This window comes from Spea bombifrons, chromosome 5, assembly GCF_027358695.1.
Source record: "Spea bombifrons isolate aSpeBom1 chromosome 5, aSpeBom1.2.pri, whole genome shotgun sequence".
Classification (NCBI taxonomy): Eukaryota; Metazoa; Chordata; class Amphibia; order Anura; family Pelobatidae; genus Spea; species Spea bombifrons.
In genome coordinates this window covers 57,099,177-57,118,975 of record NC_071091.1, presented here as the reverse complement: position 1 = coordinate 57,118,975, position 19,799 = coordinate 57,099,177, and the positions used below count along the sequence as shown (strand labels likewise).

Genomic DNA, 19,799 nt, shown 5'->3' with positions numbered 1-19,799 from the left:
GTGGCATGTGGCAAATTTAGTCTGTGTTGAGATTATTATTATAATTATCATACTTAGGAACCCGGAGCCTTCCCTTTCGGGACGTGGCCCAGACTGCACACTGGGGGGAGTTCCTGCTGACGTCGGCGGCATTCCCACTGACGTAAGGGGAGTTATTAATAACATTATTAAGGACCAGGCTGTTTTTTTTTGTGTCTTTTGTGACCAAGGCTGTTTTAACACTTTTGCAGTGCTTTTGTTTAGCTCTAATTTTCTCTCCCGTTTACTGAACCCACATAAGTTTGATATATTGTTTTTTTTTCAGGACAAGAAGGGCTTTCTTCAGATACTATTTTTTGATCGGGTAGTAGAAGTATTATTAAACACTCATCTACAGACCCCAGAGAAGCCAGAAGGCTTGTTTTTCCCTCAGAAATCTCATGGTGCTGCCACAACTACAAAGGATTCTGGGTAGGCACATGCAAATAAGGTTAACAATTATCACCTTTTGCCTATATATCCTTTTTATACATGGATCCCTTGAAAGTAATTGCCCGCTGTACAAAATAGCCTTTAGGCAAAACTCAGGTAAGAGGTGCAATAGCCAGACCACCACTTATGGACAGCCGTTTCGTCCTTAATGGGACTCATCAGCATGAGGTTGTGATACTGGCATAATAGTTGAGGCTTGGGATAGCCAAGAAAAACCATAACATACGTTATAGTGGGTAAAGGTGATGGAAAACCCTTTCACTTAAATTTAAGGGGTAGTGGAAGTATTATTAAACACTCATCTACAGACACCAGACAAGACAGAAGGCTTCTTTTCCCCTCAGAAATCTAATGGTTCCAGTGATCTGATCTGGATGAATCGGTTCAGTAGACTGAACGATTCATTTGAAACAGTTCAGTCTGTGAATCATGCAGTTGTAACCTGATCCTAGAGTGAGTCATCTGCACAGCACTCAGACACAGACTATTGGATCAGGTTACAGCTCATTAATTCACAGAGGAACGTTGAGTCATAGATTCAGAGAGTCGTTCAGAGATTCGAATCCTTCAAAGATTTGAATCCTTCAAAGATTCGAATCCTTCAAAGATTCGAATCTTACAGAGATTCGAATCCTACAGAGATTTGCATCCTACAGAAATTCGAATCTTACAGAGATTAAAATCTTTCAGAGATTCGAATCCTTCAGAGAATATCACTGACACAATAATGTTATAAATAAATACATTAATAATCTTCACTGCCCCCAGGATTTAGATTCCCCTTAGTTTTCCCACCTTAAGTTAACTTTATTAAATTAATTAAATAAACCCTCAAGACCCCATTAACCATAATTGCCCCTAAATTAACCCTAAAAACCCCATTAACCATATCTGCCCCTAAATTAACCCTTAACACCCCATCAACCATAACTGCCCCTAAATTAACCCTCACATTTACACCATCAAACCATATATTTTTGAAAACTAGACACCACAGGTTATTTCAAATGGTGGTATTTAAACCTTTTCCATGCACTAATTTTACCACCAGCCTTTGCCACAATTTGTGGTAGTAATTTTTTTTGTATTTCTTTATCACACAAATTGTACTTCAGGTGTGAATTTACAGCTCCAGGTATATATCAAACAACACTCCAATATGTGTTCATCAACATCTTTTGATTACAGTGATACCACCCATGCATGGGTTTCTCTGGTTGTTTGGTGGCTAAAATGACACATTTGGGAAGTGCACTTTTTTCCATTTTGGTCAGCCTGTGCCTATGCCTTATTTTTTAACCCGGCCACTCCAATTTACCCCATCAAATCGTTCATTTTTTTATGTAGACACCCCTTGGGTATTTAAAATGCTTTTATTTGAACTATTTCCATGTCAGGATCACATTGTGATTAGAAAGCTGGGCTCCATTGACTTGCATGGTTGAATGCAGTACCTGTATTCAACCTGCAAGGGGAGCCAGAGTTCTCAAGACACTTTCGCAACTTGGTTATTTTTTTAAAGAACGTGCCGTCATCTTTTGAGTGGCAAAATCTCTCTCCGGAGCGGTCAAAGCGTGTCTTGGGGTGGGTGTTCGGTGTTGCTGAATTCCTCGCTATTGAGGCATTTCAGGTACACCATTGAAGTTTCAATCAACTCCTAAACACTTTTAAAACAGGCGTCTGCCGCCATACAGTGTATGGCTGATGTTGACACTCGAGTAGGGGCCAGACATGCCTGGCCCCAAATTGCCAATCTCGGTGTTGCTAAATTCCTTGACATCAAGGCATTACAGCAACACCATTTAATCGTAGATCACATTCTAAACTTTCTAAGCTGAGTGTAGGTTTGCCGGGATTTAGATTAGGAATCGCACCTTTTCACAGTCCTATCAAAGAAAAACCAGGCTTGCCATGTATGTTTTTTGACATCATAGGTCATTAAGGGGTTAAACAAGTGGCAAACCTAGACTCCAATAAATCCAAGGGCCACTACTCTGTGTTAATCCTACTGGACATTTCTGCTGATTTCGACACTGTGGACCACCCTCTTCTCCTTCAAACTCTTCATGGTCTTGGTCTCCGTGACACTGTTCTCTCCTGGTTCACTCCCTAACTGTCTAATCGTTCGTTCAGTGTCTCTGTCTTTAATACCACTTCCCCTCCCATCCCTCTCTCAGAGTACCCCAAGGCTCAATTCTAGGACCCCTCCTGTTCTCTCTTTACACTTGCTTACTTGGCAAACTAATCTCATCCTTTGGCTTTCAATACCACCTGTATGCTGAGGACACTCAGATCTATCTATCCTCTTCCGATCTCTCTCCCTCTGTCTTAGATCGTCTCGCCTCTGTCTCTACCTAGATGTCTGCATGTTTCCTGAAACACCCTTGACTCCGACCTTTCATTCATCCCCTCACATTCAGTCTCTAAAAACTGCCGTCTCCATCTTAAAAACATTGCCCGCATACGTCCCTTCCTAACACAGGATTCCAGGATTCAGGCTCTTGTCCATGCCCTTATCATCTCCCGCCTTGATTATTGTAACTCTGCCTTTGCTGGTCTTCCTCTTAACCGTCTCATCCCTCTACAATCCACCATGAATGTTGCTGCCAGACTTACCTTCCTCTCCCATCGCTTTACTAACACCTCTTCCCTCTGTCAGTCTCTTCACTGGCTGCCTGTCCGCTTCAGGATTCACTTCAAGGATTCACTTACTTTCAAAGATTCTGCACAGCGGTTCCCTAACATACATCTCCTTACTCATCTCTAAATACACTGCTAACCGGTCTCTCCGTTCATCCAATGATCTCCTTCTATCCTCTCCTCTGATTCCTAGTTCTCATGCGCGCCCACAAGATTTCTCAAGGGCTGCCCCTATCCTCTGGATTGCCCTCCACTGGCCTATACGTCTTTCCCCCTGCCTTCGGTCTTTCAAAAAAAAAAGACCCACTTCTTTAAGGACTTACAATATGAGCTAAAGGAACTTATATTCCTTTAGTTCACCTTTCCTAGTCCCTCTCCTGCAATACTTACACTACTGTGGCTAGTCCATCCCTAACTTTGGCACTTTTACCTTTTACCTATTGTGTAATACACCCTAACTCCCTCTAGATTGTAAGCTCCTTTGAGCAGGGCCCTCCTCACCGGTATTTTCTGTACGTCGTATTGTTATGTTACATACTACTTGTTATGTCCTGTCTACCCATTGTACAGCGCTACGGAATTTAATGGAGCTATATAAAACAATAAATAATAATAATAGATGTTTGCGGGGTGGCACGCAGGCATGGCTTGCTGTAGAGGACTTACCCGTAGAACCACTTAATGTTTTATATAGCGCCATCATATTCAATACAGCTGAACGATGGGTAGACGGGACTTAACAAGTAGTATATAACATAGCAATTTGACTTACAGGAACAGTGTGTATTTCTATTCTATGTGAGATGGACAAACTCTACAAAAACAATGTATCATCTAGGTCACTGTACCATGTTTAATTTACACCAATATTCTTGTGGTGTTATGTAGTTGTATTGTTATGTAGTTGTATTATGTCGTTATTTTGTACAGATTCAACACAATAGCCAGTTTTAAGTTGCCCACTTTATTATTTGAGCCCTAAACAATTTCATGTTCCATTGAACGGTTGCAATATACACTCAACATAAGTAAAATATCAAAGTGCATCTTAAAATTTTTATGTTACGAGCATCTTTCAGCAAAATGTACAATAAATAACTGGAAAAAAAATCAACATACAATTCACATCTAGCTTCTGTTATGAAAACCGGAAATCATTCATAGACATAGCAACTCTATATTATTTTTCTATTTGTCCGCACTATTGTTACGTAAAGTAGCCTGGTGTGAAATACAAATAAAGGGTTTTTTTTTCTCATAAAGAATAAAGTGCATTATTTATTTGAAACCTTTTTTTTTGCCTGAAATGAGATTTGCAGTGAACGTCCTAGTTAGGATGTGCTGCTCGGTAAACAGGCTAAAATTCACAAAGCTCCATTAAACCCAGACAAGAAACATCACATTACCTACAATAGCAAATTACATTATGTACCCTGATTAACAATGTGATTTAAAGGCAAGAGTAAGAGATGAGCTCATTATGTTTTTTCGCCATATGAATGAGCAGTAGATACATTTTCTTGGTGTTGAATTCCATCCGTTCAAGCACATCAATTCACTAAGGTCCTTCTGTTGAGTTGATAATGAAGTCTGCCAGCTGAACTGACTTTGCAAGACATTTGCAGTCATTTGAGTCAGTTGTCCAGTTGGACAACCGTATTAGGTTTAATGGAATTAAGTCAGGTTGCCTCCTTTCTGTGAAGGTTTTTGGATTTTGTAGAACTGAAGCAAACTCAGTTCAATGAGGTGAGTGTTTATGTTTTCTTAAGAACTTCTTATGATTTGGTTATCAAGTTGACTTTAACTGCAGTAGAGGCTGCAGTTGAGTTGGCCTCAGCAACTCGACTCTATTGTCAATGCTGCACAATTCAAACCTTTGTTAATAAACCCAAAAAACTTTTATTCTAAAGTGTACCTGCAGGTGTGTGCATGAAATGTTCATGTGTTCACTGAGGAGTACTGCCAGGTTTTGTGCAGAATCGGGCTGTCCGTTATTAACACAACTTAATTACTCAAGAATTATGTCTCCAAAGAGCTAGATGATGTTGTATCTAAAGGCTCTTTTGTAAATTCACTCAGATCTACAGTTGCATATGAAAATGAAATAACACCAATTTATATATATTTTCACAAACTTTATGAATTCCTAAGTATGCCATATTTTAATTTGTTTCTGCACATTTCCTATTTTTATTAAACTCTTGACATGATTTTCAAGAAGAGCTCACATTATTACTACACAAAGTCTGTGTCTTGCTGTTTTTCTTACACTTCATGCTAAAAAACAGATATATTGGGGAGATGTTTAAATAAAGGGGGTGCATTCAGTAAATTGAAATTGTGTTATAAAGGGGAAACCCAGATGAGTTTCTCATGCAACCAGGGTTGTGCTCACACTGCATAATGCATAGTTCAGTCAGTGACAGGACATTCGAGAAACCTCAACACAAAAACTATACATGGTGAAAGACCAACCAAGCCTTTCCTGCAAGTTAAGCTTACTGTTGTAGAGAGGAGCAACTGTATTACACATAAACTAGTTAGTACGATCAGTAAATAAGTAAAGCAATGTCTAATTTAATGTTCTAAAGTGACATTGCAACATTTTGACTGTCCGAATATATTGGTCAAACAACAACCCCCTGGCATGCAGCTCGGTGTAGCACAATAATCTTTGAGTGTGCAAAAATGTCTCTTAGTATACATAGAATTTTGTAGTCATTATGGCCTTCCCTATAGACAGAGCTAAGCAGAGGAAGGCAACATGTGTTTGGCATTTCTGAATGGGAAAAGGTATAACTTAAACAACAACTGAACCTAAAAGCGATGCTTTCACCTGAAATGCCATCATAGTAAGTGCTGGGCATAACCATCTAGAAGTGATTGACTGCTTCGGTCATCTGAGAGCGATTAGAAGACATGCTTATCAGCCTTCAGTGTCAGTGGAATGGCTGATGTTTACAGCACTGGCTTTTAAACGGCAATAAAACAATAAGATTTTATTTCTCAATAACAGACACAATGAAATAACATGTTATTGCATAATCTATATCCTGGTGCTCTGTGCAGAAGTTGAGCAATAAAATCCAGCGTATGCAATGTCCAAAAGATGATTGTTAACTGTGCAAATGATTATCTTGTGAGCAAATTAAGTGCTAAAAAAATCTAACCTGGGTAGGGTTTTTTGCAAATATTGTTTGCCTCTAATGTCAGCTTCTTCTGTATTGTGTACCTTACAGAAAGCTTTTACATGATTCAGGGTACTGTCAGAAAGCGTGTTGGAACACGTAATCAGAATAGAAGGCAGTAGAGCCTCTGTTTTAATATTGTTTCCTGTGTATTACATATCAGTATAACCTGCCATCTCAATATGTATACTACATGCTTTAAATTTACGTCATACGTCCTGCAAAAGTAGTAAATGTTCAAGGGCTGATTGTACTGCTAATGTTATTTACTGCCTATAATATTTTTTTTTAATTGTAGTAACATTTTGTATGGAACAGTCATAAATAACTGAAACTGAAATCCCTGAACATCCCAGAAAAAGGCAACAATGTTTGAAGTATTTCATTATGGCAGATCAAGCAAAACACTAACAGCAATTTTTATTCCTATTGCCGAGCCATAGTAATGGGGTATGATAGCCACAATGCCCAGCTGTCTAATCATATGACTTATCCCCAAACACTTCAGGTGTCAAAATCGGGACACCTGTTCTGGGAAGTGACTAGAGGCAGGTCAAGGGCCAGACAAAAGAGAGGCATGGTTTGAGACAGAACCACCCACCATTCCTAGCGCATATATCTATTGATTTTGCAACTCCTTTGGATGGCCTAGGGAGATCAGGGGATCTATAGGAGCCCATGATCCTTACTATCCATAAAAGTGGGACAATGGAGCAGGTACAGTACCCAACAAACACTGGGACACTTGGGATGTATGATATGAAATTGTTTAAAAGGTGCCTTTTAGTGTTTACATTAGTAACCTCTCATTGTCGGGGTTATATACTGTGAAGAATCATCTACTCAATGCACTATGATTATTATGTACATGCTTCCTGTTGTAGTTTCCTCAGGCTGGCATTCAGGGGTGAATGAGAATTCAATGTGCAGGGTGTAGCTTTTCTGGTCCCTATTTTTAGTATAAATTTGTGATATTCGTATTTATTTTTTGCTTTTTTGACAAAGGGATTTTATACCTATGTCAGATCTCCCAACTTCACAAAAATAAAATGACTTTTAAGAAACATGATTATATATTGTCTGCTGACATCTTTGTCTCATTCAATTACATGATTTATGAATGTCAATTCATATTAGAATGTAAAATGTTTTTAAAAGCTCAGGTGAAAAAATTGATTCACTGACAAAATACTTAATAGTTCTAATTGTTTTCATTGACAGAAGGTCACAGAACTTGGATGCATTTTTATTTTTTTGGGGAAAAAGGTGCACTCTTTCAACCAGCCGTATAATTTGTAGTCAGGAAAAGACAGGAATTGCAATTTTATTTTTAACTACATCTATATTTTAAAAACTGGCCTAGGATGATGGGTGTTGCAGTCACCTGTGATACCAGTGATTTTACTATTTCTGGCATCAGAAAACTCTAATGTTCACTAACTTAAAATCTTCTAGTGTATACACGTGAACAGTAAGCTTTTAAAGTCCCTGTTTGTAATGCAATAGAGTAATCATGTGGTATACACCGAACTGTTAAAGTAGCAACCCATCCCTATTTTCATGTATGATGCATATTCAGGTCCCTTGTTCTGGGAAGTGACTAGAGGCAGGTCAAGGGCCAGACAAAAGAGAGGCATGGTTTGAGACAGAACCACCCACTATTCCTAGCGCATATATCTATTGATTTTGCAACTCCTTTGGATGGCCTAGGGAGATCAGGGGATCTATAGGAGCCCATGATCCTTACTATCCATAAAAGTGGGACAATGGAGCAGGTACAGTACCCAACAAACACTGGGACACTTGGGATGTATGATATGAAATTGTTTAAAAGGTGCCTTTTAGTGTTTACATTAGTAACCTCTCATTGTCGGGGTTATATACTGTGAAGAATCATCTACTCAATGCACTATGATTATTATGTACATGCTTCCTGTTGTAGTTTCCTCAGGCTGGCATTCAGGGGTGAATGAGAATTCAATGTGCAGGGTGTAGCTTTTCTGGTCCCTATTTTTAGTATAAATTTGTGATATTCATATTTATTTTTTGCTTTTTTGACAAAGGGATTTTATACCTATGTCAGATCTCCCAACTTCACAAAAATAAAATGACTTTTAAGAAACATGATTATATATTGTCTGCTGACATCTTTGTCTCATTCAATTACATGATTTATGAATGTCAATTCATATTAGAATGTAAAATGTTTTTAAAAGCTCAGGTGAAAAAATTGATTCACTGACAAAATACTTAATAGTTCTAATTGTTTTCAGTGACAGAAGGTCACAGAACTTGGATGCATTTTTATTTTTTTGGGGAAAAAGGTGCACTCTTTCAACCAGCCGTATAATTTGTAGTCAGGAAAAGACAGGAATTGCAATTTTATTTTTAACTACATCTATATTTTAAAAACTGGCCTAGGATGATGGGTGTTGCAGTCACCTGTGATACCAGTGATTTTACTATTTCTGGCATCAGAAAACTCTAATGTTCACTAACTTAAAATCTTCTAGTGTATACACGTGAACAGTAAGCTTTTAAAGTCCCTGTTTGTAATGCAATAGAGTAATCATGTGGTATACACCGAACTGTTAAAGTAGCAACCCATCCCTATTTTCATGTATGATGCATATTCAGGTCCCTTGTGCCTGGACTCCATTGCATTCTACTGCATGTAAATCAGTGCAGGTATTCTTTTGTTGTAGGAATTGCAAAAACAGATTTATTTCTCATTTTACTCCTTCCCTGTTGCCTCTACTAAAAGCAGGCAGCACACTAAAGTGCATTTCTTATATTCATTCAAATAAAAGGCCATAATAACAGTCAATCTCATATGTGCTGGCTACATGTTGTGATTAATCACCAATAATTATATTGACCTTGATGGAAGTGCTACAGAACATGTGCAGGAAGAGAAGTTAGGTGCTTTTCGGTAATGTCAATGAGGGAACTTTTCCACTATGTTAAGAATGCATACACAGACATGAATGCAGTAAATGCACTGGACTCTATAGAATATAAACTCTATACAATATGCATCTTACATGAAAATGAGGCTGAAGTGTTTCTTTAATAAATTACCCCTAGGACGTTTTAAAAAAGGATTGGCATTCTCAATTCAACCTTAATTAAACTTTGCCTAGCCTTGATTACATAATATGTCTACAACGTCTACCAACTGCTTTGACAGAGTGTATTGTGATTTGTAACGTTCCTTCTGTCACTAGTTATACATTAGCATGGCAAAATAACAATGTACCTAATAATTTTTTTCATTATACCTTCAATTAAAAGCATCTCTAGTTTTCATATTGCACATCCTTTTTCATTTTTATAGGTCATACGTTATATCTACCAGGTGAAAAAATACAAAAGGCCTTAATAGATATATATTTTCAGAACATATAGCCTTTAGGGCTCATACCTGCAAGGTCAGAGTACATACACAGTAATTGAACTCCATGCGACAATTTCAGAAATGCAATGGGAACACAATGAGTGGGACAGCTGATATCCAGATACAGGTCACATTGGCCTACAGCAACGACAATCTCTATGATGAGCAATACTTAAAGCGTACAGCTTAAATGATTCCCCTACTTTATTCTTCTGCATGTTTTGTTCTCTGTTTGATTTGTTGTTTCTTTGTGTTAATCATGTTCTTTCATTAGGATGGGTTAATGCCTGCCGAGAAGGCTGGATAGAAATCCTGATGATGGCTTCTTGCCTTTTGGGTCTTGAGTTGATGCATGGCCCAGATCATCATCAATATCCTCCAGCTCTGACTGGTCCAGAAGTTCAAAGTCATCGGCTTCTTCTGCGTCAGCATCATCACTGGAGGTAACATCTGGAGGAGGCTGTGGATTCAGGACTGATTGTAACTGGTCTGTGATAGCCGCAGAGACAGCAGCCGTTATGGCTTCTCTGGCCACTCCACTAACTAAGTGGAAAGGTTGCTCTTTATCCAGTAAAAGTGAAAAGGCAGCTTCTGAATATGTCTCCAAACTTGGTTTGTTGACTTTTCCACGCTTACTTTTTGTCATCAAAGGCAGGCCTATGCTTGAGTCGTCATCGTTAGAGCCTGATCCATTCTCCGGTGAAGGGAATTCTGCCAAGTGTCTGCAAAAGGCCTCTTCCAGGTCACTTGGCCGATCAAAATCTGTCATCAGATAAATTTCATACAATTACATTTAAGAAAGAAAATACCTAAGTAACAACGTACTGCTTAAAACAGAATAGATTATGTGGATATAGATCGCAGAGTCATTGAGGGAAAATTATTTTTTGGAGACATGACCTAGCAAGGCAGGTTATACATGTTAACTTTCTAATACCATCTTTATAATGTGCTTTTTTAAATGATACTATGCATGTGTGTGTCTAATTTCCAATTTACTGATAATTTAGATAAACAGAATTGAAAATGCAAGGGCTAGTCATTTAAACACTAGAAATGTAAATGTTAAATAAAATTAAATACACAAGTTTCATCATCTCCCTAAAGTGCATAGTGTTTGCCATCACATGTATCAAAAATAATTGATACTAAAGGAATACAATTTGGGGGATAATGGTTCCTTGGACACCTACAGTAAGATGTTGATAAAATTTCCATTCAAATCTAAATGAACAAGAGTTGGATATACAGTTTGTATCTACAATAAGCCTCATATGAGTACATTGGCCAGTAGGTGGTGGTGTATTCTAATTGTTCTAAACCATCAATGTTTTTGCTGAGTTTGGAAATTCTGGCTCAAACCACTTTTACAAACAGATCCTATCTGTCTGCAACATGCTTTCATATCAACAGCTGCTAATGTCACAGTATGAAGAATTAAACTGAATGACTAACAAATAGCAATAGCTACACAGTGAGTTCTAGGTAGCAAGTAATCCAGTTGAAACAGGATGTTCTGCATTCCAAAACAGAAGCCGATGATCCAAACAGTGTTAGAACATATATAACAAGAGGTAAATTTAACTGAGCGGATAACTTGCTGTACACCCGACAACAGGTATACCATAGCATACCATCTGATGTGTCTGTCTGTGGAGTGTAGCCTTCAGATAGGTTGAATGTCCCATTGTCTGTCCAAGATACTTCTGAAGGTTCAGTGTCAGACACTGAAAGTTCCCTTGCTGCTGCTGGACTGATCTATGGAAATCCAGAAACAGAACACTGAGATTGCAGAATCATATCATCAGTATAGGATATTAAAGGAGCTGTTCCACTTAAACATAATATTAATTACACCCCTTGGCCTATAAGGTTTAATCACATGAAACCAACACAGAAACTTTTAAGAAGGTTTTTCAGATTCTACTGCAATAACCAAAGCATGCTTTTTGCCACGTGACAATTAAGTGTCTCCAGCAAAATTATAAATAATGCAAAATCATTTGATTAAATAAATATCTCTCAAAAAAATGGACTTTCAACAGTACTAGCAGTACTAACGCCACATTTAGTGTAGGTAGAACAGGAACCTTAATAGTCCTTAATACTTGTTTTTTTTAGCACACCTGTGGACATAGTGCAGACAGGTCTAATTCACTTGTATCTCCTGGGCTTCTGTCGATTCCCTTTTCTGAAAAAGGAAAAAAAATAAGATTAAAACATGTATCTACTGAAGACTTGGCTATATTTTCACAATGTTTAATTATTTAGTAGAATGTTCTATACTAAGGACATTTTGAGACTTTAAAGGAACCAAATGAAGCATCTCAAACAACCCTTCTTTCGTTTCTCCCCTCCAGACATCTGCTAGAATGCCTTTCGATATGTAGTGTAGAAAGTGTTAATACGGTTGTAAACTCAGTGATATATCATAACAAACTGAATTTGAATCTAAAGATTTAAGACACTGTGTTACCCCTTATTCAGCTGTAGTTTATGAAAAGATAATCTACTTTGTTGATGGTATGAAAGCAGTAGGAAACAAGCAGCTCACGTGATTTTACTTTCATCCACTGGCTGACGTAGGATTGCAATCCAAAATCCAGCTTCTGCAGAACTGGCTTTATTTTATTACATGCTTTCTGTCCAAATTCATTGCATTTTAATAATGGACACAAAAAGGCACACAATACTGTATTGAAAAGAGAAAGGGGAAAGGTTTTAGTAACTGATGTCCAAACCGATAATAATGATACAAGAAATGAGATGAATTAAGATATAATTAATTGCAGAATTTATCTAATATCTGATTTCTATTGGATTTAATCACTAAAAGGTGAGTTAAAGATAAAGGAAGAGTTTCATCTCATGACAATAATTCTGTAGAATGGACAGCCCTGTGAATTTCCTCTGAATCAAGGAAACCTCCACTGTGTTTCAGACCGACTATGAACTATGATTCTAGCACAAACCCCATATTACACAGGAACTGGAGGGGTAGCTCTGTCAACTTTACAGGTGTATTATTGGGCAAAGACCATAGTCACAAAGAGTGTAAGCTTGTGAACAGGGCCCTTCTTACCTAAAGTATCAGTTCGTCTTAATCTGTCAATGCTACCCCTTGGATATATGTATTGTAAGAAGCGATGCGTAAATTGTTGGTGTTATATCAATAATAGATAATATTAATAACAGATAAAATCTGGGGGAGGCATATTTAGTAAATACTTACATATCAAATAGGATAGAACAACTCCAGGAATGTAGCTTCCCAAGATGGTGAAGAAAAAGCACACACTGCAGACCAGAAGGCAGAACTGGGAAACAAATACATAATGTTATCAGAGCTATCTATGGTCTACACTGGTTAACTTCATACATCATTTGGTACAATTAAAGGTACTGTAAATACACATTCAAACATTCAGTCTCTACGGCATACATCAGGTCTGTTTTGATTGGAGCTTAAGGACTCTTTATTGTGTTGGCCCAGCAGACCTCAGAATAAAAACCGTGAGTAAAAAAGTTTAATACCTGGTATGTATTTCTATTAACATTTCCTATATGTCCTGGTTACCCATTAGTGCTAGAAATACAAGAATCATGGGGAGCCACTCCTTCCTGACCCTTCTCTTGGTAGTCCTCGCCTTGACTGTATCTTCAGAGAAGACACAAGAGCTGTAGAACATTTTTGAGAAATATCCAGAACCTTGCTGATATCTGAATGGCTTTCATTGGGTATTTATGAACACTGTTATTAGTCCTCCAGGCTGATAACATACGGTTATTATCCAGGTCAAACACAATCTTTTGGAGACTTCCTTGACTTGTGATTATTAGATGATTCATCAACCTGTTTACCATTGTTAATTATAACAAATGCCTGACATTACAACTGTAGCATTTGAAGCATCATTTAAGATGTACTGTGTACATGGAATGTGGAAAATGTAGGAGAAGGTGTCCTACCCTTTAGTCCTAAATTACAATGACAAGCCTCTACAATGACAAGTAAGTGTTTAAACTCATGCCATAAGTCTATTAAAAGACTCATTTTCAGTATCCTTTTATTCTGGTCAGACATGCCCTGCTGTGGGAAAGGTAATAGTAATAGTATGTTTCTGATTGTTGTGTCACACCATTGGATTCATTTAGTCTTATTATCCGTATTCTCATTTTAAACACTGCTGAAAGTTGCTTACACAGACCTGAAACAAATCCAATTGATGCCTTTAAAATGGACAGGGCACTTTAAATATAAAGGTCTATAAAGGTTAATCTGGACATGTGTATCACTACATATGTATCACTATATAAAACAGCTCTTAATTAAAGACTTTAATGGTATAAAGTACCTCCCTGTATGAAATCCTACAGTATCAATGTGAGGTATTTGCAGCAGGACTTGACAAAGTCCAGGTGCCAGGTCACCATGTCGACTATGAATAGGCACCTAGCGTTTCACCTACTGGACACACGAACCATGTTTAGCAACCAGCTCTTTACAGAGCCAGCTTTTCTTTAGTATGTGCTACGTCACATGACACGGCAGTAGTATGGTGTCTTCTGGATTTTGTGGCTGCCTCCTGCATGTGGAGCAAATTTGTCGAGCCCTGGTGTACAGCATTCATTATAAATAGATTGAGGTGCTATCAACACAATCCACATCATGGTTATAGCAACTGTGTATATATATATATATATATATATACATATGGTATCCATGTACCGTGTGCATCATCGTGATTCAAATACAATTCTGTACCACATTCCTTTTTGGATCTAGGTTAGTGTGCTTACCATTAATAGTACCTCATTTAGATGTAATTAATATTCATGTGCTTCACATTATCATACAGTCATACCTATATATATATATATATATGATTAATATTGCATTGCATAGATTCTGTTGCTAGCCACATATAATGCGAAAATGTAAGTGAAATCATAAGCCAGCCCTTAAAGTACAAAATTAATGCAAATCACAGAATACTCAATAAAGTATTATTCCTACAGCTATATGTGTGTCTTTTCTAGGCTCCTCCTTTTCCCTGTAGATTGATTTTCCTAGATATGGGGACCATCTTAATGTCATGCCTAGGGCCCCTAAAAACCTAGAGCCATTCCTCCACTGGCGTAACCTCTAGGGGACCCCTGCAACCCCATGTTCCTGTCTCCTCGTACCGGCTCAAAATAGTTAAGAAAGGGCCCTTCTGACCTGGACCGCACCGCTCCAGGTCGGAAGGGCCCTTCCTAAACTATTTTGAACCGGTACGAGGAGACTGGTGCGTATTGGTGTCACATGACCCCATGGTGAAACAGAGGCTGGCTGCACAGTGGGAGCAACTGGAGATGAAGCTGCTGCAGTGGTGAGAGGTAAGCAGGGGCAGGCAGGTGTGTAATTGTGAGTGTGATCATGTATGTGTACTTTGTGTGGTATGGATGTGTAATTGTGTGAGCATAAATGTATAATTGTGTGTGAGCATGTATGTGTAGGTTTTTGTGCGTGAGCATATACATGTATGTGTTTGAGCATATATGTGTTGGTGTTTGTATATGAGCATTTATGTGTATGGGTGAAAAGGAGTGTGTGCTAGATTAAAGGTGCAATTGTGTGTTAGTGAGTATGATCAAGTGTGTGGAATTTGTGTAAGTGTGTTTACATATGTGTGCCAGAGTGTATGCTGGAACGAGGGGGCAAGGGGCAAAAAAAGGCACGGACAAGTTGTGAAGTTGGGGGCCCTGGCGCAATTCTTGCCCCAGGGCCCTGTGGATTCTAGTTATGCCCCTGCCCTCTTCAGAAGATGCACAGTTTCATTAACCAACAGGTAAAATCTGGTTGATTTGGGCTATTAATAAAAAAATATTGGGAATAACATGGTTGTTTTTAAACACACAATGTGGCAACCAGCTCACCCACTTTCACTCTCCCAAACCTTTCAACATTTCAAAATGCCCAAAAGAGGGGCAATCTTATTTTAAAAGCCATGGTTTTAGAAATGCTACGGAAGGGCTTAATCAAGAGGGGGCTCTTTGTAGGTATGCTCAGCACGCATGAGAATGAAAATTATGGAAAGGGAGTGTAGATAGAGCTGCCAAGAAAGAATAAGGTGGTTCCGAGCCCATGAACTACAAGAAAGAGGAAAGGGAAAGAGAGGGACGTGCTAGGAAGCATTTACCAGAAAGCTAACACACAATAAAAACAAATTTCAAACTGCTGTCCCTGTAGCATATACTTATCATACATTATCTCACATTATCTGTGTGTGATGCCATGTTTTTCCACTCAATATAATTCTTATTTATTTTTCTAAAAACAAGAACCAATTGGAGTAAGCTAAAAAGACAATGTTCTCATGGGTCTTACTATCCTTGTTTGATACATAAAGGTTATGCATTAAACATTTTGCTGTTTGCTATGGTGACAAGACGGATTTTCAAACTTTGCACCAGAACCACTTTTTATACATAACCCCTCATGCACTTCCTAATTCGTTCCTAACTAGTTCTGTACGGATCACTTAATACCAGGCAGCTGTGATATACCTTGCCAGGGTTCTGCTGTTTAAAATGAGAGAGTTCCTGCAGAAATGAGCTGTAACTCGACCATGATTCTGCAATGCATTGACTCAGCTTGGGTTTGCATTCTGAGGCGGTCATAATCTCCCACCTGAGTGAAGAAAACACAAGATTTTTTTTTAAAAAAGAGTCAATTACAGAAGAAGATCATACAACCATAACAAATTTTAGTTGGATGTATTTATTTTTCTTGTAGAAGATGCTGTGCGGGGGGGGGGGATGGGGTAGGTCCTGCAGAAGAAACTACAGCTAACACAGTCACATAGCTTGTATGTTGTTGGAACACATCCAACGATGCTTGGATTCCACCTCTATTCAAAACACTCTTGTTACCCTCTAAAATATATATACATATATGTGCGTTCAAATATTATTTGCAATGTCTACATAAACCATTGGAGACATGAAAGGAGGCAGTAAACAGTGACTGTGATGTTGGCTGGTGGTCACATTATTCCCCAGTATTATCAAGCTTACATATCTCTGGAAAAATAAATATTCAAATGTCAGGCAGTGGAAACACACAATTGGAGATTTATTCAAGATTAAAAAGATAATTGAAGTCCCAATCTTTCCATCATTAACATTATTCATTGTAAAGAAATTATGTCAGGTACGTGAAATGTCCTAAAAGTAGAGTTCTTAGTTTGCAACAATGTACCACCAACTACGGTTGTATTAAAAAGTGTGTGAGTATGAAGATTTGTTATGAAGCCTCTAATGGATATATAAATGAGGAAGCATCATATATACATTTTATAATATATATATATATATGTTTTATAATAAGCAGTCCATCTGCAGAGTGATATGAGTCATGGGCCACTGGAGGGAGATGACTCGTTGCTGAGATGTCCAAGCTGTGCTACTGGATCCGCTAATATTTCCCAGTAGTATGCGCACATACATATAGTTAGTGATTCCCAACCGAATGCATGTCATCACAGCAGCCAATAGCAATCTTAGTCAGTTGCTGGCAAGAATTCCATGGCATCTGCTGTACGGTGCTAACTCGTGGACATGTAAATTATAGTTACCCTGTCAAAAAGGGAAACCATGCTCCCATGACTTGGTCATAGTAATTGTTAGCTACAACAAGACAGCTACTCCATATTTATCTTGCTTAGAAGCACATGCTTTGAAAAGAACCATAAAGCCCATTGAGTCTTCCCACATTTTGCTTCCTTTCTTACAAAATGAAAGTGAAAATACTGAGATAATCACCCAAAATAATTTTTCTGTTGATCGCGGCACTTTTACGATTTTGCAATCTAATATTCCGACATGGTCTTAAGCATGTTTTACTGCAGCTTGTTAGCGCTGGGACAAATTTCAGTTTTGAGGATACTGTTATCAAGGCAGGCTCTCAAGATTGTGACATCTTACAATTTATTGCAAATTCCTTACATAAAAAAAGCAAATAATGTTTCTGACATGATGTATACACATCATCAAACTGATATTTTAGTCTACATTGTTTGCATTATAGAAGTATTTTGTTCTTGTGTAACTTTACACACACATTGCTTATATGTAGCTACCGAAAAGTAGGTTTTACATTTATTTTTTATGGCATTTTAACATCATAGAAAATGGAAACTCCAGTATATAATAGTGTTATCCTGATACATTCACTTTAGCATGCATTGGTAAAAAAAATTGTATCTAGTCTAATTACATCAGCCTCCAGGAGCTCTCAGACACCTGATCATAGAGTACCCCTCTTTTTGTTGCCAGTAGGAAGCACCCCTGGGAACCTGGTAGTATTTATTGAGATTTTGCTCAGATACCACAGCGAGGAACAATGTAAGCACCAGACCGATGATTGCTGATATATTAGTTGATTTAGTTATAGAAATTGTATACAGGTCCAAGCTGAAGGACAGCCCCTCCCAAGTAAAATAAAAACTCGTCTGGGCCAGAGTATCATTGGCACGTTTCATTTTGAAGAGAAGTCAAGTTCAGGGTTTTCTTACAAATTAAAGGCCAAAAAAATCTGAACATCACAGATGGAAGCTTTTATGAATTTCTCCACGATATGTTTTCAGCAACCTATGCCAAAACCCCTGTAATGCTCCAGTTGTGAGTTGCTGTTCCTTACTTTTCTATGAAAAACGCTATTAAACACAACCTTAGCGAGTTTTGTTGTTGTTGTCAAAGGATTCAGCACGTGGAGAATTCATGTGATTCCCTGTTGGTTAACGTTGTTTGCTTTTTTCAGCGCTCACATGATAACAGCCATTTTCAATCTGCCGTCTTTCCATTCTGGCTTCTCACCAGGTCTACTGAAAGTGATCTGGTCAGGAACACAAACATGGATATACACACATAACTCTCGGACAGTCACCTAGCAGCTGCCACTAACAGCTGCCCCTACTCATCACCGTGTCAAACAAACCTTGGGATATTTCATTCTACGAACATTGCTAACCTTCTCGTGCTCTCGTATAGTAAATATCTGATGAGGCAACCCCCATAATCTGCCATGTCAGTGACCAGCCTCCAACCCCACCTCCACGAGCCTTTTCTCAGAAAGGTCACTTGGTCTCAGGTTGCTGATTTCAAAACCTGCAACTGAGAACTCCTGGAACAATCTAATCATGTGATTAAATTGTAAGAAGCAGAAAATGACTACCCTGGCATACTGCTCAGAAGAACATGATGAACCGAATGTGACAACTGGAAAATGAGGAAAGTAAAGAATAAGAAAGGATCGCATACTAATCTAGGATCACATTCCCAGCTATGTAAAACTGTCTGGCAAGTCTTCCTGAATCCATGACCAGCAGTTATCGGGCAGGTTCTTTGCGCCCTGTATGTTTAACCGACAGCTGTTGGTCTAGTCTTTATAGCTCTGGAGAAAGCCTGGAGATATCAATTTATCTTGCAGACATAGTCTCTATAATCAACCAGGTTTACCTTGCCTTCTGTGTAATGACTATTTGCCGATAGGAAGGCCAATGAATTACATGGTAGGGATCTGGACTCTATAAAGGATGATATACAGCTGAACTTAGTTTTAAAAAAACAGACAAAAACACAGAGGGCTTTGGAATCTGCTGGTGCTCTAGAGATAAAATGCGATAAGATGATACCAGATAGATAAAAAGAAATTACATTTACAATATAATAGAAGATATCAGGTCAGTATAAAGTAGTTTCCACATAAAGCTGGTTTAGATTTTTACATGAGAATTTTATATTTTGGGGATACTAGAGAGGAGCAAACGATTATTTAGCAAGGTGTCAAATACAAAACATGTTTTTACAGATACAAAAATATGTACACATTTTCTCAGGCATCAATACAAGTAAGAGGGGAATGCTAAGGCTGACGATGAAAGATCAGTCCTGCAATGGAGACATAGCAGCCACCAGAAAGCTCTCCGAGTGCTGTAGAAAAGAAAATCACACAATGTTCAGCAAGCAAATGCCAATTGTTTTCTTGTAGAGGGCTGGCTGAGCATCATATGAGTTGTAGTTCCAAAACACTAATCTGTTGGTTACCCATGAGATAGACA

The 19,799-nt window shown here is 38.2% G+C and overlaps 2 protein-coding genes across 3 annotated transcripts in view; one reads left to right on the top strand and one right to left on the bottom strand.

The window, feature by feature from the left end:
• The window catches only part of BASP1 (brain abundant membrane attached signal protein 1), a 267,975-nt gene that overhangs the window by 3,574 nt on the left and 244,602 nt on the right, over positions 1–19,799 (top strand). The window lies entirely within an intron of this gene.
• Positions 9,621–19,799, bottom strand: part of RETREG1 (reticulophagy regulator 1) — a 49,465-nt gene continuing 39,286 nt past the window's right edge. For both annotated transcript variants that reach the window (XM_053466316.1, XM_053466317.1), the window contains 6 exons: positions 16,246–16,369; positions 12,929–13,013; positions 12,251–12,388; positions 11,823–11,887; positions 11,331–11,454; positions 9,621–10,458 (listed from right to left, as the gene is read on the bottom strand). In XM_053466316.1, the coding sequence (XP_053322291.1) occupies positions 9,977–10,458; positions 11,331–11,454; positions 11,823–11,887; positions 12,251–12,388; positions 12,929–13,013; positions 16,246–16,369 (1,018 nt within the window). In that variant the 3' untranslated portion in view covers positions 9,621–9,976. The remainder of the gene's footprint in view (positions 10,459–11,330; positions 11,455–11,822; positions 11,888–12,250; positions 12,389–12,928; positions 13,014–16,245; positions 16,370–19,799) is intronic.